The 26,649-nt window shown below is 40.9% G+C and overlaps 1 protein-coding gene across 1 annotated transcript in view; it reads right to left on the bottom strand.

Annotated features, from left to right (window-relative positions):
• The window catches only part of LOC126259220 (DE-cadherin), a 623,473-nt gene that overhangs the window by 34,376 nt on the left and 562,448 nt on the right, over positions 1 to 26,649 (bottom strand). The window contains exons 6-17 of the mRNA XM_049955830.1: positions 25,218 to 25,415; positions 24,932 to 25,137; positions 21,374 to 21,737; positions 18,905 to 19,079; positions 12,019 to 12,162; positions 11,793 to 11,923; positions 11,540 to 11,701; positions 11,337 to 11,462; positions 5,048 to 5,354; positions 4,749 to 4,936; positions 4,470 to 4,652; positions 4,177 to 4,332 (exon numbers count right to left, since the gene is read on the bottom strand). Coding sequence (XP_049811787.1) covers positions 4,177 to 4,332; positions 4,470 to 4,652; positions 4,749 to 4,936; positions 5,048 to 5,354; positions 11,337 to 11,462; positions 11,540 to 11,701; positions 11,793 to 11,923; positions 12,019 to 12,162; positions 18,905 to 19,079; positions 21,374 to 21,737; positions 24,932 to 25,137; positions 25,218 to 25,415 — 2,340 coding nt within the window. The remainder of the gene's footprint in view (positions 1 to 4,176; positions 4,333 to 4,469; positions 4,653 to 4,748; positions 4,937 to 5,047; positions 5,355 to 11,336; positions 11,463 to 11,539; positions 11,702 to 11,792; positions 11,924 to 12,018; positions 12,163 to 18,904; positions 19,080 to 21,373; positions 21,738 to 24,931; positions 25,138 to 25,217; positions 25,416 to 26,649) is intronic.

Genomic DNA, 26,649 nt, shown 5'->3' with positions numbered 1-26,649 from the left:
CAACCATAACTCACCAACTTCAGTATTTCACCAGGAATCATAAAAATTCTGATTCATACATAAATTTGCTACAAGGATAGAGTGTAGCCGGAAATGCTTTCTTCAACTGTAACTGTAAATCGAACTTACAAGGACATGACAGATTTCTGATTGTTTTATTTATGATATGTGAAGTTCAGAATTCAAATATTGATGTCCCAAAGCAGTTTCATGCAACTCTAAAAACTCTCAAGAAAATCAGTTTTGAAGTTAACCAAGTGACTTTAAATCATTAATGGTACAACAATTTTCAAAGTCAGTATGGCTCTATTGGGAGCACTCAAGAGGTAATTGCTGGATCGCTGGTTCTAGTCTCATTTTGGTCATACTTTTTTTGTTGCAAACCCATCCCCCACCCAAATTCAAATACCTATGTCATTAAAACATTAAATTTAAAGATATGATAATTAACAAATATTTCATTATCATTTTTATGAAAATTTAATGTGAATTGAGGGCAACACAATACTAATAGCACCTCTTTAAGATGACAGTTCAAACCTGCAGTGTGCTTGCTACTATTAGTTAGTGACAGTTGTGGTAACCGAGATCCCAGCTCTTACACTAGTGGAATTACCTGTGGAGCAGGCCACAGGGGCTTTCAGCAAATACCACTACGGTTTGAAAAGACACATCATCTTTTATGAGGGATAGCCATGGCTTTAGTAGCATTCCAGTGCAGCAGGTAAGTGTTCTGCGGCTTTGAGCATGAAAATCTTGCAAGGCTAAACCAGTTATTATTACCCCTCTATAGCGCTACTGACAGAGCCACAATGTCCACCAAAAATCATTCTACCATTAATGAATTAAAGTCCCTTGAGGAATTTCTAAGTCAATTTACTTAAGAATTTTTTTGAGAGTTGCATGAAACTGTTTTGGGTGAGTGATATTTGAGCTCTGAACAAAATTACAAAAATACAATTGACTCGTGTTTCTCTTGTTAGTGTCAAACCACCAGGTTTGGTAAAGAGGATGGATTATAGCAACACAGCATTCTTGGCTTTACTGTGGGTGTTATGTTTATGCTGACACACACCACACGTTTGAAATGACCAAGTGTTTTCATCTACATTTACAGCTACACATACGTGATTACTCTGCTATTCACAATAAAGTGCCTGGCAGAGGGTTCGAACCATCTTCAAGCTGTCTCTCTGCTGTTCCACTCTTGAACGGCATGCAGGAAAAACGAGCACTTAAATTTTTCTGTGCAAGCCCTGATTTCTCTTATTTTATCATGATGATCATTTCTCCCTATGTAGGTGGGTGCCAACAGAATGTTTTTGCAGTCAGAGGAGAAAACTGATGATCGAAATTTCTTGAGAAGATCCCGTCGCAATGAAAAAAGCCTTTGTTTTAATGATTACCACTCCAATTCAAATATCATGTCTGTGGCACTATCTCCCCTATTTCACAATAATACAAAATGAGCTGCCCTTCTCTGAACTTTTTCAGTGTCATCCATCAGTCCCACCTGATGCGGATCCCACACTACACAGCAGTACTCCAGAACAGGGCGGACAAGCACGGTATAAACAATCTCCTTAGTAGACCTGTTGCACCTTCTAAGTGTTCTGCCAATGAATCACAGTCTTTGGTTTGCCCTACCCACAACATTATCTATGTGATTGTTCCAATTTAGGTTACTTTTAATTGTTATCCATAAGTATTTAGTTGAATTTACAGCCTTCAGATTTGTGTGATTTATTGCATAATTTACTAGTTATGGAGTTTTTCAGCTTTCTAATGAGGAGAAACTAAATGCAAAGACTCTCTGAAGACCATCATCTGATTTAAGTACTGTACAAAATGTTAATACTGGAAATCAAAAGTTTAAGAGAACATTTAATAGGAATATTTGTAAAAAAAAAATTAATTGATTATGTGGCTGTGGAGTTAAAAATGCATATTGCTTAACAGAGAACTCCTGCAGATCAAAGCAGTAGTTACTGACATAAACCACTTAAGTGCCAAACTAAAGAAATATGTATCTTCAGCTGTTTGCATACAGAACTATTTCATACTGTCACTTTTTGGAACAGTCAATGTAGCTGTACAATTTGGTAGTGCAGAGAGAAAGAAAATTGCAGTTTATAACTAAGTAGTTAGGGGTAATATGTATGTGGTAAATTTTTATTAAAATAAGTTTGTTTCTGTGGTTCTTTTGAAGTGGCCTTAATTGGTAATGTTGAAACTGAATCACCATGAAACCTAGGTGTTTTCAGAGGTCCAAGTAATTTTAGCACCGAACTGGATGTTGCAGTGGAAGGTCATTAAGACAAAGCACCTTTGTTCAAATGAATATCCAAAACCACCCAAAATGAAAAGATTGGACTGCAGTCCTTGACAAGATGGTAAAGAAGTATTTATCATGATCTTGCCCTGCTAGGTAGAATTTTTAGCCCCAATCTGCAAACACAGTTTACGACTGGCAGAAAGACATCAGTAACCGGATACTGGAGGATGGCTATGTAAAGAGTGAAACTGCAAAACACCTCTTAGTCACAAAAATTTCTTTCCAGATGTAATTTTAATTATTGGCTGAATTATTCTGTGAATTTCCACCACTGGCCAAAGTTCTCTTCAGTCAGCTACAACACAGACATTGGTGTGTGTGCTGCATATAAGGCCGTGTCAGCATTCAATGTAAATATCACTAAGATCTAAGAAGAAATTAATCTCACCAGCAGTAATGAACCCAATGATTGCTCACTGAAGAAAAGGAAACTAGACAGGCCTGTGTGGAAAAGAGAAGTGAATGAAGTGTTCGACACCACTTTTCTGAGCTAGATAGTGTTTTAGTGTCTCAGGGCATCTTATAGCTACATCATTGTTTCTTCCAGGGAAGTTCCATTTACATTATTGGTGGTGGTGGTGGTGGTTAGTGTTTAACGTCCCGTCGACAACGAGGTCATTAGAGACGGAGCGCAAGCTCGGGTGAGGAAAGGATGGGGAAGGAAATCGGCCGTGCCCTTTCAAAGGAACCATCCCGGCATTTGCCTGAAGCGATTTAGGGAAATCACGGAAAACCGAAATCAGGATAGCCGGAGACGGGATTGAACCGTCGTCCTCCCGAATGCTTTACATTATTGTAAGTTGCCTTGAGACAGTGCATTCAGGGTATATCTTTCTGGATAACCTGAAACTACTTCATGAACTGTCTGTCATATATTTAGCACAAGGATTCAGGTCACTGTCTGGTGCTGTAAGTATAGTAGAGTTCATAACAACCAACAATCCAGAGATGATGATCACTAAATCTTTCAAGTTCGTGAAGCTAATTATTACAGTGATGTCAGTCAAAGCAGAAGGGTGTTTTTCCACTTTGAAAAATATAAAAACATTCTTAAGGAACTCTATCGACTAGAAAATATTTTAGTCTTGGGAAAGCTTTCTACTGAAAGAGATCTCATGATGGAGATTACAGATGTCTATTAGCAGGTTATTGATATGGTTGTACCACTGAAAAACAGGAGGGCAAAATTTCAAGAAAAGGTAGGTAACAAAAAGTGCGGTTATACTGTATAATTTGCTCCTTATTTAGGTGCTTTATATACAGAACGTACAGTAGTTTTAAAAGAAATGTAGTTCATTATTTAATGATATTCAATTTTAATTTTATTTCTATAAAATTCTCATATTTCTGTAAATGCATGGTGACTTTGTACCTTCATATTTTTTGCATGACAAGCACCTCTCTCACATCACATGACCTTCCTGGATTCACATTGGCTGATGGCAAAAGTTTGCATCTCCAATATAATACCCATATAAGAAAGCTATTGACTGATGTTACTGATGTTTTCTTAAAGCATGTGTTCTAGTGCTTCTGTAAATTGTTCTAATGGGTTTATTTCCCACTAGTAACCATCATAGTAATGAAACAAGTAGCTCCAAACAGAAAATAACTCCACTGAAAATGCTGCGTCAAGATCATTCCAGTAATTAATAATGAACACTTTAACTTTGTTACTTTTGTTTTATTATTGCACTTATATTTTTGTTTTGTGCACATGTGGACAGCATAATAGTCACAGCACATCTACAAATGTAATTATAATGAAGAACCTTGATAATCCAAAAGCACATCAGTTTGTGCAGTTTCAATTACAGGTACAAGTGCAAATGAGTACAAACCCCATTTGGTCCAGGAGCTACAAATTCTTCTGCTGTTACACCATAAAATCTAATTGAACCCGATTTGTCCACTGCTTCTTCAGGAATTTCTTTCACAGTGACATTTACATAAGCATTTACTTCATGTTCCTTCACAAATATTCCTTCTTCTCGCACCTGCAACATTTTGGAAAGGAATGCTATTGAAGTAGAATTATCATTAAATAATACCACTTTTTGCAGCACAAAAACATGTGCTACACAAGTTTACTTCACATTTAGTTTCAGTCGTTTACTGTAGTGCATTTACTTACAGTGAATTCTAGAAGATATTCTCCACCTTGTGTTCCAGCAAGCATTGTGATCATACCAGTGCCAGCGTCTAAATTGAAATTAGGATGTGATTCACCTTTCCACCTAAAATGTTTGTCAGGTAAATCCCAATCATCAGGGTCTTCAACATAAACCTGACCTATTTCTGTGTTTGGAGCCTCCCCCTGCAAGGAACAAAACCATGAGAAATTTGTAGCTTATTTATATAGCTTATGCACACGAACGAACTGTAGTTAAATCTGGCTGTTTGCTACTCTCACCTTATAATTGTATACAAAAATGGAACTTCTGCCCTCCTGCATAGCATTGTCATTGACATCACCTATTATCACTGTCAGTGTGCTTGTACCAGTTTGCTGAGGTTCTCCACTGTCTGTAATGGTGATTGGCACAAGGTACTTCTTTTTCTCTTCTCGATCAAATACCTTCAGTGCAAATAAACTGTTTCCTGCAATGGAAGAAAAGGAAGACATTATCCTATAAGAACAGAGTTCAAAACTTGCTATCATTATGAGGACTGCTTTCCCATATCGTGTAAATTAATTATACCTAGACATACCTCTTATCTCAAATTTTTCAGTTGTGTCTCTATCTGCTTCTACACTCATCCTGAAAGTAAATGGTGGCCCATTTTTTGGGCCATCGTAATCTGTAGCATTCAATGCAGTTATATTGCCAGGCTCTTTATTTTCTTCCCATATAACTGGCTTAGCCATGCTGAGGAATGGTGCATTGTCATTAATATCTATTAGGTTAATAATGACCTCTGTAATTGATGATTGGGAAGTTGGTCCACCACCTTCATCATCTGCTGCTATCAAAACCTGCCAGGCTTCATAGCCATTGGGTGGATCTCGGTCCAAAGGCTAAAAACAAAAAGTAACAGTTTTTTTTGTGAAATTTTATGCTTTACATTTAATGTGTCACTAACAGTACATTAAAACAGTGGAAATTCCAGGTAAGAATATCAGCAATGAAGGAAAAGACAGATTGCTACTTATCATAAAAAAAGACACTTGAAGTTGCCGACAAGCACAATCAAAGGCACAGCCTTCATCAGTAAAAGAGAGGCACACACCATTCACACAGGCTCAGTGTCAGGAGGATGTGGGGCAGGGAGGTGGAGAGACAAGGAGCAAAAGAGGAGAGGAGCAGAGCGGAATGGAATGGAATGGAGCGGAGCGGAGTGGGAAAAGATGGGCAGGTGCATTGGCAGAGAGCTGCAAATAAACAGGGTGGAGATGAGAATGGGTAGGAGATGATAGGACAGAGGCAGTGGAAACTATTGGGTGGACAGTGTAGGTTACCGTAGGTTGAGGCAGGGATAATTTCGGGAGCAGAGAATGTGGTTTTAGGATAATTCCCCATCTGTGCAGTTCAGAAAAGCTGATAGTGGAGGGAAGGAACCGGATGGCTCAGGTAGTGAAGCAGCCATTGATATCAAGTGTGTTGTGTTCAGCTGCATGTTGTGGCACAGGGACGTCTACTTTGCTGTTGCCCACAGTTTGGTGGAGGCCGTTCATCCTGGTGTACAGCTGGTTGGTAGTCATACCAATACAAAAACCTGTGCAATGATTGCAGTAGAGCTAGTAAATGACATTGCTACTTTCACAGGTGGCCCAGCCCCTGATTGTTAGGATAAACCTTTGACAGGACTGGAATAGGAAATGATGGCTGTGTGGATTTGGCAGGTTCTGGACCTGGTCTTCCACAAGGATATGATCCTTGTGGCAGGGGGTTGGAATTGGAAATGGCATAGGGACAGATTAGGATATTTTGAAGGTTGGGTGGACGATGGACCACCACTTTAGGAGGGGTGGGAAGGATCTCTGATGTAGGATGTTCCTCATTTCAGGGCATGATGATAAGTAATCAAAGCCCTGGTGAAGGATGTAGTTCCTTTGTTCCAGTCTGGGGTGGTATTGGGTGATGAAAGGGATGCTCCTTTGTGGCTGATTCTTGAGGGTGTGAGGAGAAATGGCCCAGGAGATTTGTTTGTTGACTAGATCTGTGAAGACCTTGGTGAGCACTTCAGCATACTGAGCAGGGGAGTATTTGTCACTGCAAATGTGCCATTCCCAGATGACCAGGCTGTGTGGGAGGGATTTTTTGGTGTGAAAGGGGTGACAGCTGTCAAAATACAGGTGCTGTTGATGGTTGGTGGGTTTATGTGGACAGAGGTGTGCATGAAGTCAGCAGAAAGGAGGACGTCAATATACAGGATGGTGGCATGCTGGGTTAAGAAAGACCATGTGAAGCAGACAGGGGAGAAGGTGTTGAGACTGAAGGAACAAAGACAGGGTGTCTTGTCCAGAGTCCTGGTTATGAAGATAACATCAATGAACCTGAACCAGATTACGGGTTTGGTGTTTAGGGAGGCTACGAAAGTCTCTTCTAGATGGCCGATAAAAAGTTTGGCTTTGATGGTTGGCATTTGGGGCCCATGACTGTGCCGCAGATTTGTTTATATACCTTCCCTTCAAATAAGAAGTAGTTGTGGGTTACTATAAAGTCAATAAGGTGTGCAAGGAATGAGGTAGTGAGTTTGGTGTCTGAAGGACATCAGGAAAAGTAGTGTCCAATGGCAGCAAGACCATGAGCATGTAGGATGTTTGTGTAAGGGAGGTGGCATCAACAGGGGCAAATAGAGATCCAGGAGGTAAAGGGGTGGGGATGGTGGAAAGTCGGTGAAGGAAGTAGTTCGTGTCTTTGACGTGGGAGGCTAGATTATGGGCAGTTGGTTGGAGATGTTGATCAATGAGGGCCGAAATTCTTTCAGAGGGGGCATAATAACCAGCCACAATGGGGGCCCAGGATTGTTGGGTGTGTAAGATATCAAAGGGGTGAGGAGGAAAATAGATTCAGAGGAGATGTTCTGGGAAGGGCCTAAGGGTTTAAGGTGGGATTGGAGTTTGTGTTGGACTCCGGAATGGGATCAATCTGGTGGAGTTTATAGGTACACGACTCAGTCAATTGGCAAAGACCTTCTGGCAAGTAGTCATTGTGATTCATAAGATTCGTGGTGAAACCTTTGTCTGCAGGTAGGATGATTAGCTCAGAATTTGTTTTGAGGTTGTGTATGGCTGTTTTTTCTTCTACTGAAAGGTTGGTGTTCTGAGGAAGGGACCTGGGAAAGGATGGTGAGGCTAAGTTGAAGGTAAGTCCACATTAATCCCACCAACCACCAAGGAAGGTTACCAGTGGCTGGTTAGTTGGGAGGGGTGAAGTACCATGTTTAGATGGTGGTATGAAATGGAGGAGGCATGGTTCAGTAGTGGAATTAGGGTGGTTCTGGTTGGAGGGATTGGTGGCACAAAAGTGTTTCAGTTGCAGGGATCGGGAGAAGGAGAGAAGGTCTTTGACAAGTCCAGCATGGTTAAATTTGGATGTAGGGCTAAAGGTAAGGCCTTTGGCTAGAACAGACTTCTGTGGAGCTGCTGGATTTGGTGGATAGGTTAACAACAGAGTTATGGTAATGTTTTGGTTTCCTATTTATCAACTTCTCATTTGAAGGGAAGGTAAATAAACAAATCTGTGGCACAGCCATGGGCACCCAAATGGCACCCTTCAATGCCAATCTATTTATTTATTTTCTGTCCATATAACAAAGTTTTCGGACATTGTCAGGAAAATTTAGATTACATTACACATATACAGTAAAATATTTACATTCCTGCATAACAACATATGGATCGGACACATGTCTGTACACATTATTTTTCGAAAGGGCACTACAAGTAGATTCCTCTATAGTGTAACACAATTTAGCTTATATTTATAATAGTACAGTACACATAATACAGTGTATAATTACATTCTTTCATACCACTGATAGATCGGAGACATTGTCTATATACACTGTTTTCCAGGATGGCACTACAACTTAAAGTGCTCTATAGAGTAACAACACTTCTCTATTAATAATTGCTTCAGTCTACTCTTTAGCATAATTAGATTTACTTTCTTGAGTTCACAGGGTAGTGCATTGTAGAAAATTGCTCCCATTCTGTGTGGGCTGTGGTCCATTGCCTTTTTATTGGTCACAATTCTATGAAAATTTTCCCTTCCCCGTGTATCATAGTTGTGTACATTACTGTTTCTCATATTAAATTCAGGATTTTGTTTCACGAACATGACTGTCTGCAGTATATACATGGAGTACACTGTATGAATTTTATATTTTCTAAAGATGTCTCTACAAGGCTCTCTCTTCTTTACCTTGGCTACCATTCTTACTGCCTTTTTTGTAATCTAAAAAAGTCTATCTATATGAACTGCTGATGCCCCACCCCATATCTCAATACCATACTGAAGGTGCGGATGAATTAACCCAAAATATATTTACCTTAAAGTATCATGGTCCAAGAAGGCCGAGACCCGTGTCAGTAGATACACATTTCTACTGATTTTCTTGCAAACATTATCTACATGGTCTTTCGATGACAAGTGTTCATCAACAACGATGCCCAAAAATTTATGTGAATTTGCATATGCAAGACCCAATGGGAATGTAAATACAGTATCAGTTATGGCATCATTATAACTGTGGATGAACTTCATTATTACTGTTTTGTCTTTATTTACAAGAAGCTTGTTTGCTGTAAGGTATGCAGACAGAGTATTGAAACTGATCTCGGTACTGTTAGCTGCAGACTGCATATAACTGCCACAGCTGATGAAGGATATGTCATCGGCATAGCTTACAACCATGCAATCTTTTTATGGGCTGTCTAGAGGAGACCTTCCTAGCCTCCCAAAACACCAAACCCCCAGCCTGGTTCAGGTTCATTGATGTTATCTTCATTATCTGGACTCGGGGCCAAGACACCATATCTTCATTCCATCACAGCCTTAACACCTTCTCTCCCATCCACTTCATGTGGTCCTCATTAACTCAGCACGCCATATTCTTAGATGTTCACCACCTCCTCTGTGATGGCTCCATCCGCACGTCTGTCCACATTAATCCCACTAACCACCAGTGCATTTTGACAGCTGTCAACCCTTTCACACCAAAAACTCCCTCCAACACAGCCTGGCTATCTGAGGATAGCCCATCTGCAGTGACAAATACTCCCTTGATCAGTATGCTGAAGGTCTCACCAAGGCCTTCAGAGACAGGCACTATCCCCCAGACCTAATCCACAAACAGATCTCCCATGCAAATTCTCCTCACACCCCCAAGAACTAGCCACACCCAGTACCACCCCAGACTGGAACAAATGAACCACAACCTTCATCACAGCTTTGTTTACCTATCATCACATCCAGAAATGAGGGACATTCTACCTGAGATAGTTCCTGCCCCTCCTAAAGTGGAGTTCTATCATCACCCAGCCAACCTCCACAACATCCTAATCCATTCCTATGCCATTCGCAATTCCAACCCCCTAGTCACAAGGATCATACCCTTGTTGAAGACCCAAGTGCAAAATCTGCCCAATCCACCCACCCAGCACTTCCTATTCCAGTGTTGTCAAAGGTTTATCCTACCCCATCAGGGCCTGGGTCACCTGTGAAAGCAGCCACATCATTTACCAGCTCTGCTTCAATCATTACACAGGTTTTTATTTTGGTGTGACTACCATCAGGATGAACAGCGTCAACCAAACTGTGACCAAGAGCAAAGTAGACCTCCCTGTTGCACAACATGCAGCTCAACACAACACACTTTATTTCAATGGCTGCTTCACTACAGAAGCCATCTGGATCCTTCCCACCACCACAACCACCAGATGTTCTGAACTGCACAGATGGGTGTTTCCTAACAACACAATCTCCGCTCCTGTAATTATCCCGGCCTGAACGTATGGCAACATACTGTTCCCATACCCTCCACTCAACAGTTTCCACCCTCCCCCATGTCCTATCATCTCCTCCCCATCCCCATCCTGTTTATTTGTACCCCACCATCAATGCATTTGCCTGTCTTTTCATGCTCCTCTCCTCTTTTGCTCCTTTTCTCCCTATCTCCCTGCCCCACATCATCCTGATGCTGCGCTTGTTGGCATTCTAGTCCCTGCACACTCCTCCAGAGAGCATTCATCTCTATCTCCACCTGTACACCACCCTTTCCCCTGCCCAGCCCCCTCCGGATTGCTGCTTCACCCCATGTGATGTTGCATTCTGGCTCAAGCTGCTGGACCCCCTCGCGCGCATGCGATGCTCCACATCCTTGACAGTTCAACCTTCTAGATTATATCTATGGAACATGGTGAATGTATTAACTGAGCTTCAATATTTATTTCTATGCATTTCAGATTGCCTCCTAAAAATGTGTGTGAATGTCAGAATGTATTTTCATTCAACTGCAGTGTGTGCACTGATATGAAACTTCCTTGTAAATTAGAACTGCTTGCCAGACCAGGACTTGAACCTGACATCTTTGCCTTTCGTGGATAAGCACTCTACTGACACAGTTATCCAAGCGTGACTCACGACCTGCTCTCACAACTTTACTTCCAGCAGTACCAGATCTACTTTCCAAACTTCATGGAAGTTCTCCTGCACACCTTGCAGGATTAGCACTCCTGGCAGAAACGATACTGTGAGGACATAGCTTAGCCACTCCCTGGGGGACTGTTTCTGGAAAGAATTTTCACTCTGCAATGGAGTGTGTGCTAATTTGAAGGAACCCAGGTTCAGGTCTTGGTGTGGTACACAGTTTTAATCTGCCAGGAAGTTTCATATGTGGGAAAAGTTATTTTATTGATATCAAACATGTTAAGTCATATTTAAAGAACATCGTATCATATTCCTTCTTCAGCCAAGACAAACAGGCATTACACTAATAGGCAGCATGGTTACTTGTATGTATACCTAATTTATTTTTGGATCAATTAACATACCTTAAGGAGCATCAGGCACCCATCTTTATCAATGTCCAGCAATTTTTTCTGTTCATCCTTGAACACAAAATATACAATATTTTGAGGAGCACTTCTGTCCGCTATGTCGGGGTCGTATGCCTTCAACTGAAAAAATTTGAGTATTAAGATTCATAATAATACAAAATATCTGGTTCAGTCCTAATATTCATGAAGGTACTTACTGTGACCAAACATTTCTCATCTGGAATTCTTTCTTCATAAATTTCTATTTCTTTCTCATATTTCTCAAAAACAGGTGGGTTATCATTTACATTGTCAATTAAGACATTGACTGTAGTGTAATCCTCATACACACCATCAAATGCACGCACAAGAAGTGTATACTGAAAAAGAAGTTGTTAATGAATTAAACAGTTAAATTTTTAACCAATCATTTCTCAAGTAAAACGAAATGTGATAAGAATAAATGCTTGCCTTTGTAGTCCTCTCGTAATCTAATTGGGAAGAAACTCTAATTTTACCAGTGCGTGGCTCAATTGTGAAAGGATTGTCATCCTTTTCACCGATGGCTGTGTTGTTTATGATGCTGTACATTACAATGGAAGCTGTAACAATTTTTTGTAGTTTATAATAAATGCCTTAACTATTAATTTGTGCTATAATGTTTCTATACTTCCACTGTAAATGTAAAAGGAAATACCTGTGTCATTGTCAATAGCCTTCACCTGAGTAACCATGGAATTTATATTTGCATCTTCCTCAATGTGTGCTGTATACAGCTTGTGTTCGAAAACAGGTTGATTGTCGTTTTTGTCAGCTATCCAAATCTGAAACTGTTGCTCACCTACAAAAACAGATATTGGTTTCCAAATTATTCAATATGTAGCCATTTACCTACTAACTTTAGACTCACCCCTATTAGTACAAGGAAGATAAATGTTGCAGATTCAGTTCACCTGCCACTGGTCTTACTTTAACTACTGAAATTATTGAAAAATCAATGTTATAATAATAAAAATTAGTCTGCCTATTCATGTATGTAATCTAATGTGAAAATAGTTCATCTGATGGTATTTTATGTTCTGCTAGTATCTCTCACTGTTTTCTTTACTTGTACTAAATGCCAGTTCAACAGTTTCATTCAAAGCAGGCAAAAAAATTTCAATTATAGTGTAGCAGGGCATTTTATCAAATACTTGATCAACTATTGATATTTGTTCCAGTTGAATATTCTGTGGTAGCAAGTATTTGTCATGCAATATGTAAGACATTGATTGATTGATTAATTAATTGAGACGGGTTATGGGACAATATGACAAGGTCATCAGTCCCATAATTCCAAAGTGAGTAACAGAAGAAAGAGGGTCTGCTAAAAACGGACGGATCCAGTCAGGGGAGTCAAATTATAAAATAACGATCATTAAACACACACAGTAAGGGCATAAAAGGTGAGACCAAATTTAAAAACTGGAAAAAAGGGAGGCGGTCAAGACTGTAAAGGAAGTCCCAACCACCATCAACCTACCCCTGCTCCAAAACTAAAGTAAAGTAAAGTAAAGTAAAAACCACTTTCACGGAGGAAACTGAGGACCAGTTCAACTATCTGTGGATCATCTGCTAATTTTAAATTTAAAGGATCGGGGAGACTATACTTAACACGAAGGGCTGAAAGAAAGGGACATTCCACCAATATGTGAGATATCGTCAGTCTGGCTCCACAGCCACATTGTTGGGGTAGATCATTATGTAGGAGGAAACAATGGGTGAGCCAGGTATGACCAAAGCGTAAACGGCATAAAACAGTGGACTCCTTCCAAAAGGAGCGGAAGGAAGACTGCGAAACTGCAGTAGACTCCTCGATTGTGTGGAGTTTATTACTATGAGCAGTACCGCTCCAGATGACATTCCACTTTTGGGCAAAGAGGGATTTGATGTAGATCCATATATCCACAGGTGGAATCGTGATAGGAAAAAGGGTCTAAGTATCTGCTTCTCTAGTTAAATGGTCAGCCAGTTCATTCCCTGGGATGCTCATATAACTTGGGACCCAGAGAAAGACGACTGAACAGGCAGCACGCTTAAGGGCAGAGAGAAGGGAATGGATTGCAGAGACCAAAGGATGACAAGACTAGCATCGGTCAATAGCCTGCAGGCTGCTCATGGAGTCTGAACAAATTAAAACACTGTGGAGGGAGACCTGAGAAACAAAAAGGGGGGGGGGGGGCCCTGTGAATGGCTAGATGCTCTGCTGCGAACACACTATACATGACCCTGGCAATAAATGGTGTTCAAAGCCAGTAGGGCATGTGAAAGCATATGTCACCTTATTGACTGTTTTAGAACCATCAGTGTAAAAGATGGTGGCACCCAGGAACTCTACAAGGACGGCACAGACAAGATGCCGGGAAACCATAGGAGCAATAGAGGCCTTAGGACCCTGGAATAGGTTGGTCCTAATCCATGGTCTAGGCAGCATCCAAAAGGGAGGGGGGGGGGTTATGGGAGGAAAGACATGTGCGCAGTCCAGTGAGTGGAGATGGGAGATCCTGAGAGAGGGAAGTGAGACACATGCCAACTGGTGATCCCACCCGTGGCCAGGTGTTCTGGGTGTTAGGGAGGGAGGCATGCTTAGTGGGTGAAGAGCACAGGGTACACAGGATGGTGAGTGAATTGGCGAATGCATAAGAAACAAGGAGTTGGCTCTGTCAGATGTCTAGAGTGGGAAGTCCAGCTTCTGTGAGGAGACTATCAACAGGACTAGTGCAAAAGGCACCAATAGACAGATGCACCCAAAATTATGGACAGGGTCAAGGAGTTTGAGAGTGGAAGGAGCTGCTGAGCCACAGTAAAAATGGAGAAGAGTGGTACAGTTGGAGGCGGAGAGCGTTAAGCTTCCACATACATGTACACTCTATGGTGAATGTGGGGCAGCCATGTCAGCTTGTTATCAAAAATAAGGCACAAAATAGGGGACTGTGCTACAACGTTAAGGAGCTGGTTGCCCAAATAAAGTTCTGGATTGGGGTGTGCTATTGGTCGATGACAAAAATGCATAACCCGCGTTTTGGAGGGAGAAAACTGGAATCCCATGCAGAGGCCTGTCAGTTGACACCTTGGAGCTGACGCTCAGCAGATGCTACCGAGTGGGAGCTGCACCAGATGCAAAAATCATCGACATAAAATTCCGGGGTAACCAGAGGGCCTTCAGAGGTCACAAGCCCATTGATGGCAATGAGGCGGCATGTGACAATTCACTGAACCCTGTGGGATACCATTCTCCTGAATCTGAGGGGTGCTGAGTGAAGTGCCAACTCTAAACTGGATGTGGCTGAAGACCCTGAGGACCTGTTGCCTCGAGGAAACATCCAAGTGTTGGATCGTCTGGTTGTGGATGGAATCTGGACTTGGGGCTGTGCCTTGTGAAGAGCTAATTCCCATTCAGTGAAGAGAGCATTATAGGGCTCAATGTGGTGCAGCAAAAAACAGAGGGGGGGGGGGGGCTCAGCTCAACTCTGTGTTTCTGCCAGAGAAAGGTAGTAGGGTAGAAGAGGACAATGAAGCCGTCACAAAGCTTGTTGCGAGGTGTTCTGCGAGGACCAATGCATCAGTGCACAGAGCACCTTGGAGGTTCAGACCCTGTAAGGTTGACTGTCACTGGTGGGCCAGAATGCCACAGATCTCGTACCAAACCTGCACTGAAGAGGCATACATCATCAGGGACAAAACATAGTGGTCGCAGCATTCATTTTTACTCTGCTTAATAAGGTAACAAGCCTTAGCCCTGAGACACTTAAAAGTGAGGACGTTGGTCTGTGAAGGGTGTCGCTTAAATCGTTGCTGCGCACATCGGCAGTCCTGGACAGCGATTGCGACATCCTTGGTCCACCACGGTACTGGTTGACAACGAGGGGGACCTGTGGATAGGGGGACAGCAGTGCCAGCAGCATGAAGAATGATGGCAGAGATGCCTTTCATGACTACATCAATCGAATTTGAAAGGGAGGTGTCAAAGTGCATAGCAGATGTATATAAAGGCCCATTGGCCCTGCAGAATGCCCAATGTGGGGGGGGGGGGGGGGGCTGTTTGCCTGGCGGCAGCAGGGGAACGATAGAATCACTGGAAAGTGGTCACTGTCACAAAGGTCATCAAGGGATGACCAATGTAAGGAAGCCACGAGGGCAGGGGAGGATATCGTGAGATCAATAGCAGAGAATGTGCCATGAGCAGCACTGAAGTGGGTAGGGGAACTGTCATTGAGGGAGGGAGGCAGACATTGCAAATGGTGATTGGCAGAGTCGTTTGCACTCGGATCACTATCGCTTCCAAGTTGCCAAGGTAGACATAAAAAGGCCGAGGAGGAGGTCACCGACAAGGATGGGGTGATAGCCACAAACAAGATGTCAGACTCAGATTGCGCGGGGGGGGGGGGGGGGCTCCTCTTTCCAAGGTGGAGGAGGGCAGGGCACAGGAGGGCTACAGGGTTCTGCAAGATCTGGAACCGAAAGAGAGCGGGCGACCTTGGGGTGCACAGATGGTGTGCCCTGTGGTCGAATGGTGGTAAGAGTCTTCTGGCCTGAGAGACGCTGGGGAGAGGGGCCCCAGGGAGATTGATTGCCAGTGATGCCGAAGAAGGGGGGACACTCCTTCGCTCGAGAAGGGGGAGCGGCTCCCTAATGGGAGGTCATGGGAACTCCAGAGGAGGGAGAGGGGAGAGAAGAACAGGGCTGGGGTAGGTACAAGAGAGGAGGAGGAGGAAATGAAGTAACAGAGGCAAAAGGTGAAGGAAATGACACTGGATGGAGTCGCTCATACTTTTGGTGAACCTCAGCATAAGACAGGCAATCCACGGATTTATATTCTTCGATCTTCTTTTCTCTCTAGTAAGCTGGGCAATCTGGCGAGCGAGGGGAGTAGCAGTCAGCACAATTGACACACACAGGTGGCAGAACACAGGGGCTTCCCTTATGGGGTGAGTGGGCAACTCACCACACAAAGGGTCCGCTGTAGAGCGGGAAGACAAATGCCCAAAACACAAGCACCGAAAGCACCACATAGGTGGAGGGACGTTAAGGCTTCACGTCACATCTTTAGCACATAACCTTGTCCTTCCATGGGAGGGTACACCCTCGAAAGCCAGAATGAAGGCACCAGTATCGGTGCGGTTGTCTGTGAGACTCTCCTGCAAACGTCAAACAAAATATACACCACACCACTCCACATTAGCCCGGCACTCCTCATAGTTTGCAGGATGTGGTCCCTATGAAAAATTACTCCCTGGACCATATTCAGTGACTGGTGAGGAGTGATAGATACCAGGATACTGCCAAGGCAATCACAGGCACCAAGAGCTGTGTATTGGGTGGAAGAAGCAGCTTTGATCAACAGGGAGCCCGACCGCATCTTACTAAGAGACTCCACTTCACCAAATCAGTCTTCAATATTTTTGATGAAAAACAATGGCTTTGTGGCAATGAACGGATCCCCCATCTGCCCTAGTGCATACAAGGTAACAGGGAAAGGGTTTCATTCCAAGACAGCGAGTCTTGCCCTCCTCCAATGGGGTAGCCAGGGAAGCAATGGTTCCCGGGTCAAACGAAGCAGCATTCAATGATCCTTCACCATTCAAAGAGATGGCCGTTTGAGAACAGCCAGATTTTTTCAGCTTGATACGCTTCATGTGCTAAGCATCTGCCCTGATAACACCCACTCCGACCAGGGGCTCTTCCCCATGGGCACCACCCAGCCACATCAAGGGCCGTCTTGCTTGGCAGCTGTTGCTGGGAGTTCTGATGCTCCAAGAAGATAAGCAACCACTCCTTGCCATACATGGGGAGTGAACAGCTCAGGTATCAGTAGTGCGATTCCTGTGTGTCAGGGGGCTCAGTCATATGGGTACATAACAGCCCCACAACACGGACTGGCAACATGTGCTGCTCACCTAACAGGGTGGAAGGGGGCTGCAGTGGGGAAGGGAGAGACGAAGGAAGGGGGGAGGGGAATCCACACCTGTGGATGCTAGGGAGGGAGTTCTATCCCATACTAAAAACAGGGAATTTTGAAGTTGAGGTCAAACCTCAAGTGGGGACCTACACTCCAAAAAGGATGAAAGAATAGGCAAAAGGATCAAAAATTGCTACCAATGCCAGAAACCAGGTAGATAGCCAGGTCAACAAAAGCCAGAACACAGAGAGGGGAAGCAGGTGGCAACAGGGAAGGAGTGAGGAGAGGGTGGGAGGACAGGGTGGAGGAAATGCAGCCAGGGAAGGAAGAATTGGCTGAAATAGCTCGGGGCCCTGTATGCACCAGGCATGAACTGATGAAAGAATCATGAGCCCCCTGGGGGGCAATGTATAACAAAGGAGCAGATTCTATGCACCTCAGTCTGCGCCATAACAACAAGGGCAGTGACGAGCCATCAGGTGATGCTGATGTTCACTTGCTGTTCGAGGCTTTATCTATGCTTTGGCAATCTGAATTTGAAACGTCATGGACAATAGCCCAAAACAAATGAATCATTTTGATGTTAAAGAGAACTTCGATGTGCAGCCTAATGGTCAGGCATTATGTATTAGTAGGTATTAATGTCTGATGTTCAGACACTAAAGCTTCTTTAAATACAGATAATTATGAAAGAGTTAGCAGTTGATTTAACAGCTCAAAGCAGTCATTATGATCCAACAATTCAGCATCACACAGCAAGGACTGAAGTCCAGAAGAAAAGCAAATTTGTACACGGCAGTGGGACAGGATAGCTGGACCCCAAAACAATTTCTCAAAGCGACCTTTCATCAACAAGATTTATAACAGGTAACTGGCAGATCTGACGGTGAAAACATATCACGTGCGGACAGCAGTTGAAGTATGCCACAAAGAAAAGCCCTTCTTATTTTTCACCATACAATTTATATAGGCCATGGACAGTCACTTTAAAATAAACTGATTCCAAAATTAGTATCACATAGACCCATCGTAACTGTTACTCAGGGTGCTTCCTTACTGAAGCCTGTCACCCTGCTTTGTTGTGATTTGTGCAACAGTGGGAGCCTTGACCACAGTGCGAAAAAGCAAAGTCAAACAACAAGATAGACAGATAATGTTAGGAACACTGGAAATTACAAGAATGAGTTAAGTGTGGCACTGGAGTGCAGACGGAAACAGAGCACTCACAGGTGTACACAGTAGACATTCCAGGCTTTTCCCATTAGTTCATCTGTAAAGATGATGATAATTCATTCTGTTGGTCAAACACTGTGCATGTCTAGTGACATGGCTTTTTAATGAGAAGTTTTGCTTCATAATATATACAATGAAAAACTGAAGAATCACTTCATAATCATTGTTGTCCATGTCGTATCACTGGCTGTAATGTACATAATAAGTGTGCTTAATGGCCTCGTAAAGAAAACCAATTGGAATCAGTCACACAACAAAATCTGTGTAGTAGTTTCCTACAGAGAATCTTAACATTATCCAAAATTAACAAATACTGTTTCAAAATGTTGTTCTTTCATAATAATATAAAAAGGTAAAACTAAGTCCTTGTTATTAATATGTCAAACTACTTTTAAAATATAGAAATATATACCTTTGTTTGGTCTACCATCTAATAATAATGCAGATGGTGAATTGTCATACGCCAACACTTTAACTAAAAAAACTGTGTTTGTTTCTCTGTCAAAAGACTTTTTTGTTGTGATGTTTCCAGTTTTTGGATCAATACTGAAGAGATCAGTGTTGTCATCAGCAAGTGCATATGTCACCTGTAACATGAAGAACATATACATTTACATTTGAGGAAGTGAAAAATATCAAGCCATTGTATTTCAGTCCCATTCTCACTTGGTCACCACTCCTTAAACAAAGTTGTGTTGTATACCTATAAATTCGGTACCTTCTGTCCAATGAGAGCTCCATCTGAGAGAGTGAAGTCTATGAGTGAGAGATTGAAAGAGGAAAAGTGAATATAATAGCTGGGACAACTTTAAAGTTCCAGATTTTCCCCCTATTTTTCTGCCACCAACTGAGCAGCAAGTAAGGTACAACCCACTTCTCAATTTACAGCAAATAATACGTGGATTTCATCATTTATATATTGTTGTGTCCTGTCCAAATCAAGGCATCTTTAAAGTGGACATACTCATCCATTAGTAAAAGGTATGTGGTCATTAACTGTTAATTAGCCATTGTTACCATAGTTCTGTTGATGTTTAATGTAACATACCATATGCCACAACTCTCTGAAATTAAAAAAAATAATGCAATCTGCTCATGGCATACAACAGATGATGATATCTCTAAGGCTTTAGAACGAAGAGTCTTCTATCTGAAAACTGTAGGGAAAGGGCTGGAAAATCAATTGGAAAAAAGAAAAGTTGTACCATTTCAGTAATCAATAGGGAGAAAAATGGAAAGAAGTAGTTAAATGTAATCTAAATAACTGGTTATCCACAAAAATTAGGCTACTTTCACTTTCTGCTAGATGAATACATAAAATGTATTTTATAGCAGTAGTCAATGGAATCATTAGTTTCGAGTGTATCAAGTGTTTAACATATTAGTATTTCTTTTGGAAAAGACATACCATAGGTATGAGTGGAAATGAGGATAACTGGAAATTCAGTACCAGAAATGGAAGAGAGAACCAAGATCCATTAATTGGTGAAATAGCATACTTAACAGAGCTTACTAATTTCTACAGATGTCCTGAAGCTACTCTGCTTGCTGTAAAATATTATGTAAGGAACAGACTAAGAATAGAAGCTTTGGAAAGAGTAGTGGTTGGCCGAGCAGACCAGCAGATACAGTCAATTGAAGGACTCAAAAAAAGTGAACATTAAAATTATGTCGGTCCAGTATAATGCATATAAAGTGATACACTTATGAATGCTGTGTGAAGAGCAATACGGACAGATTAATTATGTTCATGAAAGCAATGGTATATTATAGAACTATCTGCATTTCTTAAATCTGCTGAACATCATTTTACTTGCATTCAGTCCCCTCCTTTCTTTTAACCAAAGTTAGGTGCAACTTGGCTTTCAACACTTACACTTTTTCATCCCATTTTTGTTTATGTCATATTATACAACTTCACAAAGATTAGAAAGGAGGTCTGTAAAATACGATACTATCAATCATATGGACAGTTTTTCACTGTGAATCACAGTTTTACAATAAGACAATGAAATTTTAACTATTGGTCAGATTTAGTTTATCTGATGAAACTGCTATAATGAGTAGGTGACTGGGTAAAATTAAGATAATATACATCATTAGTAAATTGGGGGATATAATTATGCATTTTGGATATTTCAAAATTTGTATTACATTGTTTTACATATACCGATAATTTAAAATGGAGACTACAAAAGGACACCACAATCTTTACTTCACATTACACCACAGACATCTGGATTTTAAAAACCTCAAAAGACAATAAATGGAAAGAAACTTAACAGGAACCAATCCCTATAGCAAGTTTGATTATTACTTGCATTTAAGACATAAGCTAAAATAAACTCTATGGGCAGTGAATCATTTGCTGACGTAGCAAGAGTCAGAACCTATATTTCAAGATTATGTTTATTTCTTTAGATCCACCTGTTTCCTATCATTTGGTTAAATATCCATTTCAACAGATTGTTTCTGCATGTTATTAAATCTAATTTCAATTAATAATAATGAAGTAGTGGTGCTAGTAAATACAAAAAGCAATGGTAAAAGAGAGAAGGGTAGAAGCTGAAGCAACTAACCTCAACGCTCTTAACTGCCTCTACATTCTAACAAAAAGTTATTCCTGTGCAACGCATAAGCTGAAGAAAGCATTTCACTCAACAGATTGTTTCTGCATGTTATTAAATCTAATTTCAATTAATAATAATGAAGTAGTGGTGCTAGTAAATCCAAAAAGCAATGGTAAAAGAGAGAAGGGTAGAAGCTGAAGCAACTAACCTCAACGCTCTTAACTGCCTCTACATTCTAACAAAAAGTTATTCCTGTGCAACGCATAAGCTGAAGAAAGCATTTCACTAATCTGCTTCATTAAGCATATTACCTGATTGTGTGCTTCTGTGCCATCAGCATCGATTGCCTTAACTTGCAATACAGGTGTACCAGGTGGCTCATTTTCAGAAACATATCCCGATTCAATTTTTCTAAAAATAGGCACATTGTCATTAACATCCAAAATTTTAATGGTATATCGCTGCTGATGTGCAAGTTGATACTTGTTCTCTACACGAACAGTTAGATGGTATTCTGTTATTGTTTCATAATCTAGTTCTTTCCCTGCTAGTTTAATGTAGGCCTTATCCTTCTTTGCATCTGTCTCCAGGCGAAATGTGGGAACTGAATTTGACTGCTGTGTTTGTCCACTAACAAGCAGAAATTGTAATTCGGGAGAATTGGGAATATTTGATCTGAAAACAAACAAATTCTGTGAATAAAAAGTTTCATTACAAGCAAATGATTGTTTTTTAAGTGTATCCATTGCAACTTAAGAAAGGTCATGTATCTGTAACAATAACATGGTAATCATATATCTTTTTAATTAGATTATGAATTATATATTACATGTAAATAACAATAAAAGAGAAAAGTTATCTACAAAAGGAAATATGAGCACTGTGTTATTAATTAAGGATATAAACTTATCTCTGAAATATTTCTATTCATTCACTACGTTCTATAGCCTATCAAGAGGAAGAATCTTCTGGGATGTGCAACAAGTCAAGCATACATTTACAAAAGAGGAGCTATTCTTAGTAACTGTATCTGCTGACTGCACTAACAATAACCTATTATACTGCTTAGTACGATGTGTGTTAACATGAGGTAATTGTATCTTAATATTACTGGCAGTAAAGTTGCTACTAAGAAAATATAGGTCCCGTTTACTCTCTAATATCTTCCACTGGTAGCTTAGTATTTACTATAATATATTGGTGGTTTATACGTTACTGATGTTTGAGACTTTAAAAGGTTTCTGGAACCCTATAGTATCATTTTATTACAGCACCCATGTCTGGGTTTCAGGCAGGATCCCCCACTTCCTTCGAAGCTGAGGTGCTCTTGCAATACTGTTAGCGAGCCTATGAAATGCTGTTCAAGTTTAGGGGGAATAGCAAGTGGGCTGAGGCATGAATGGGAATGGGGATTTTGGGGGGAAGTATTGTTAGGGTAGTCCATACTGTCGAGCAAAGCCACTGCACCAGGGTAGTGTAGTGGTTAGCCCATCTGAGTTGTGATCAGAAGGCCCGGGTTCAAATCCTAGCCTTGGTGCCAATTTTCGTTTGTGCTGCAGTCTGTATATATACAATGAGACATATATACGATGAGACCCAAGTGTCTTCCAGCGTATACAATCTTCAAATAATGTAGGAGAGTGCAGCTGGGTGACATCATCGACAACCACCACTATTTTGACAGTTCTGCCATTTCCAATGCATAACTACAGGCAGTAATCGCTATGCAAGAGGATTTAAAACCTCAATTTGCGGAAAGACTACAGAAACACACATGGCCACACACCAACCCTGTAAACAGTAGTGTCATCAGAAACCAAAGATGACTGACATCAGAAGTTATAGATAGGGAAATTAATAATCATGGGTGAGGTAGCATTAACTCTGCCCTCTGTTATTTGAGAAGTGAGAGAGCACGATTCCATGCAGAATTTAAACAAAAACTACCACCTCTATTTATAAGATTACTTGCTAATTTAATTTCAAGCATTTTCTTAATAACACTATCTAAACAATTGGAAGTGCATGACAGAATCCTGTGTTGCTGTATTCCATAGGGTGATTGACAAGACAGGGTTCTGCTATTGCACATGTGCTCTCCTGTTGTTAAGTGTGTGTGACGCCTATGCTCAGCATACTGGTCTTACACAGCCCTGATAGTCTGGCCCATAGATGACACAAACCAAGATCATTCTTCACAGAAACTTAAAGAACCTTGTCTTAGACAGACGTCAAAAACACGTTTCGCATCATATTTCCACAAAATATGATCAACCCTCTCCAAAATGCTCCCTGTATATGGCAAAAAGACAGTAGACTTTGGTGCCACCTCAGTGTTATAACCACTCACTCAGTGCACAGTTTGTTCATAGTGCAATGCACATCTGATCTGTCTTTTACTACATCCATTCTAACCAAACATGACCACCAGATGGGTTAACTCGGCTGACAAACTCTCAGGATCTGAAATGAAGTGGACCTTGTGAACCAAGGTAAGAAGCATCCCTTGACAACTATCAGAATGCAGATACAAGTCAGTGTGAGTGGAGTTCCTATAAATGGCACGTCTCAATGTACCATCAACCTTCCTCTTACTAAACACATCAAAGAACGGAAGACAGCTATACTTTTCCACCTCAAATATGAAACAAATATTTGGGAAGGTCGTTTTTTAGGATTTTCTCATCTGTATTCCAAGTAGTCAGTGAGTCATAAGACACCCTGTGAAAAGGTCGGTATAAATTTACGAAACACCCTGCCGCTGCTTTTTGTGACATAGTGTGGTAGAGAGAATGGGGCCATTGACTGTTCATGACCACAATCCAGTGACTGACCTTCCCTCATGTTTCTAATCTCCACTCCTAGCTTTCCACCCTGCTACACCCACAGACAGAACTATTTACCCCTTAATATGGCTCTGGTGATATTTGATGTGGTACAACATTTATTATTTGTTCTTAACCCACTTCATTTCCAAATGAACATTAATTTAATCCCTTACGACAATTGCGAATTCACATCATACCAGTACTGAGCTAATAAACGGAAGGTTAGCTGTTTTTGAGTGGCTGCGGCTGTGCCAGTAGATGCTGATTCTTCATAAAGCCAGCAACAATTCTGACAAGTGCTTTATCCCCCCCCCCCCCTGGGAAAATTTAAATAGTTTAATTCTGTACTGGGAAACATCTTCCAAACAAGATTTGGTTTTCGAGATAGTCAAGAAAAACATTAAAAAGTTACCTTTAAATGCACCACTGATCAGGATCTTTAGTATGTTATTCATTATGCTGGCCCCTACTACTTTACAAAAATTTGGGGCTATGTGAAGTTTTTCCCCTAATTTTCCTTCATTGACTGGACCACTGGAGAAACAGGGCAAGCTTACGAAAAAAATTATTTTTTTGTTCTATTCTGCAAATCACAGGTCTGCTGAAAAATATTTTTGCCATTGACAATAAATACAACTACACAGCAAATGTGCTGATACTTGGGCGTAAGAATTCTAAGGTTCTTTTACAGGCCTCTACAAGCAGGGCAGTATTTGCTTTTATCAACACAAACTACTATATTGTTATTGCTAGTGCTATAAGACCACAACTGTTCATACCATTAATTTTAATGTAACATCCCACTTTTTCTGATAACCTTGAAAAACACACCAAAACATTATTTGTTCTAAAACCCAAACTGGGAGTGTGTAAGATTAATTACAGAATAGCACTTTTGTTTAAATGTAAATCAGAGCTATTCACTCTTCACAAAGCTAATTAACATCTAAAATATTTTCAAGGAAAACATGAATCATCTTTACTTAACACAAATGTTTTTGAATTACAAGACCAGCAAATTTTAAAAAATAAATGACTTACTGGGCCTTGATGGTAATAATAGGAGCACTGAAATCCGAATAGTTCTCAGGTATTTGGTATACATTATCAAAAGGATCTGGCTCAATTGTAGGGCTCTTCTTGTTAGTCTCTACAACAACTATCTCCAGGTCAACAGTTGCCGATAGTGGTGGGACCCCATGATCAGTTGCCTTAGCTACCAATCTGAACGTGTAGCCTATGTCTTTCTGGAACATATTTATAACACGATTCAGCATTTGTGTGCACCAATAAATTCAGTTGTGGAAGTTATGAGTAAGTATCTTACATCATTAATTGGACTATCCAATAATATAACGCCAGAACTTCTATCAATGCGGAAGTATTTTCTGTCAGTTGGCTGTTTTGGAGCAGGTTCTAGATCATACGATACAATGCTGTTGTTTCCATCATCTATGTCCAGTGCTGACACCCTCATCACTTCCTGTCCAAGCTTCAGATCTTGAGGTGCAGATTCTTGGTAATGCTGCAAAAAAAATTAAGTAATTTTATTTATTAATTGCACAAAATTTTCAAAATTAAATGTAAGACTGATACCTTGGACCAGAACTATGATAGCTATTCAACTGGTGAACTATTTCAAAAAAGTGAAAACAATGCAATTGGTGCCTTTCACACAAAATAAATTTAATATTTTGGCAAACCCATACTCTGCTACAGCAACAATGCAAGTAGTGACTCACCCTGGCTTCGCACAGGTGACATGCCCTGGCTTTGCACAGGTAGCTATCACGTACCTGTGGCTGGACGACTTGCCTGGCATAGCAGTAATTTTGCTTATGGGCCACTGTGTTAGGTTATGATCAAAATTCACAGAACATTGTTAGGTAACTGAATAACATCAGTTTCATGTAACTTTAAATATTTAAGCAGCATACCCAGGAAAGCTCTCAGGATCTACAAATATTATCTGTTCCATGTTTAATATGGTACTCACACCCCTTGAACAGTAACTGTGCACCAAAACACATCTGTACTCATTTGCTTAATATCCAATACAGACTGCATCACAGGTCATTTAGGAAGCCTGTGGTAGCCCTGTGGGAGCTTACGCCAGCCTCTCTGTAGCAGTAGCTCATGGCGGCATCATAAGGTCACTAACAAAAAATTTTATTTACTGTTTGGATAAACCACAATGAGTACCAAGGATGTCTTTATTTTTAATTTGTAGGTTTGCAGTCTCTACATTTATCTCTGCACATCATAATGGATTGCTCTTTCAAACACTAACACCTGATTTTGGTCATACATTAAACTTTATTTTAGTATATGGTAGTATTACTTTGCATAAATACAGAGTGTGTCCAAGAAATAAGTTGAATAAGTCCATAAATAACAATTTATTGAAAACAAAAGTATGAATGTTTAGTATTTTTCAAAATAGCACCCTTGGACATCACTTCACTTCGCTTCGTCCAGTGATTCTGCCAGCACTAATAGGCTTTCTGGAGCATGTTCGGTCCTTCAATCCTGTCACACCAGCTTTCACATCAGCTACCATTCCAAAATTATGGCCCTTTTAAGCTTCTCTTTATTTGAGGACACAAAAATAAGTCTACCAGTGCCAGTTTGCGACTGTATGGTGGCTGGGGCAGTAATGCCCCACTGCCTGGTCAGGAACTCGCTAACAATGAAGGCAGTGTGAGATGGCGTGTTGTGATGATGAAGTCCCCAGTTTCCAATGATATCCTTCCTGAAGC

This window comes from Schistocerca nitens, chromosome 1 (assembly GCF_023898315.1).
Source record: "Schistocerca nitens isolate TAMUIC-IGC-003100 chromosome 1, iqSchNite1.1, whole genome shotgun sequence".
NCBI lineage: Eukaryota > Metazoa > Arthropoda > Insecta > Orthoptera > Acrididae > Schistocerca > Schistocerca nitens.
The sequence above is the reverse complement of the archived record's forward strand: the minus strand, read 5'-3'. Positions and strand labels throughout refer to the sequence as shown.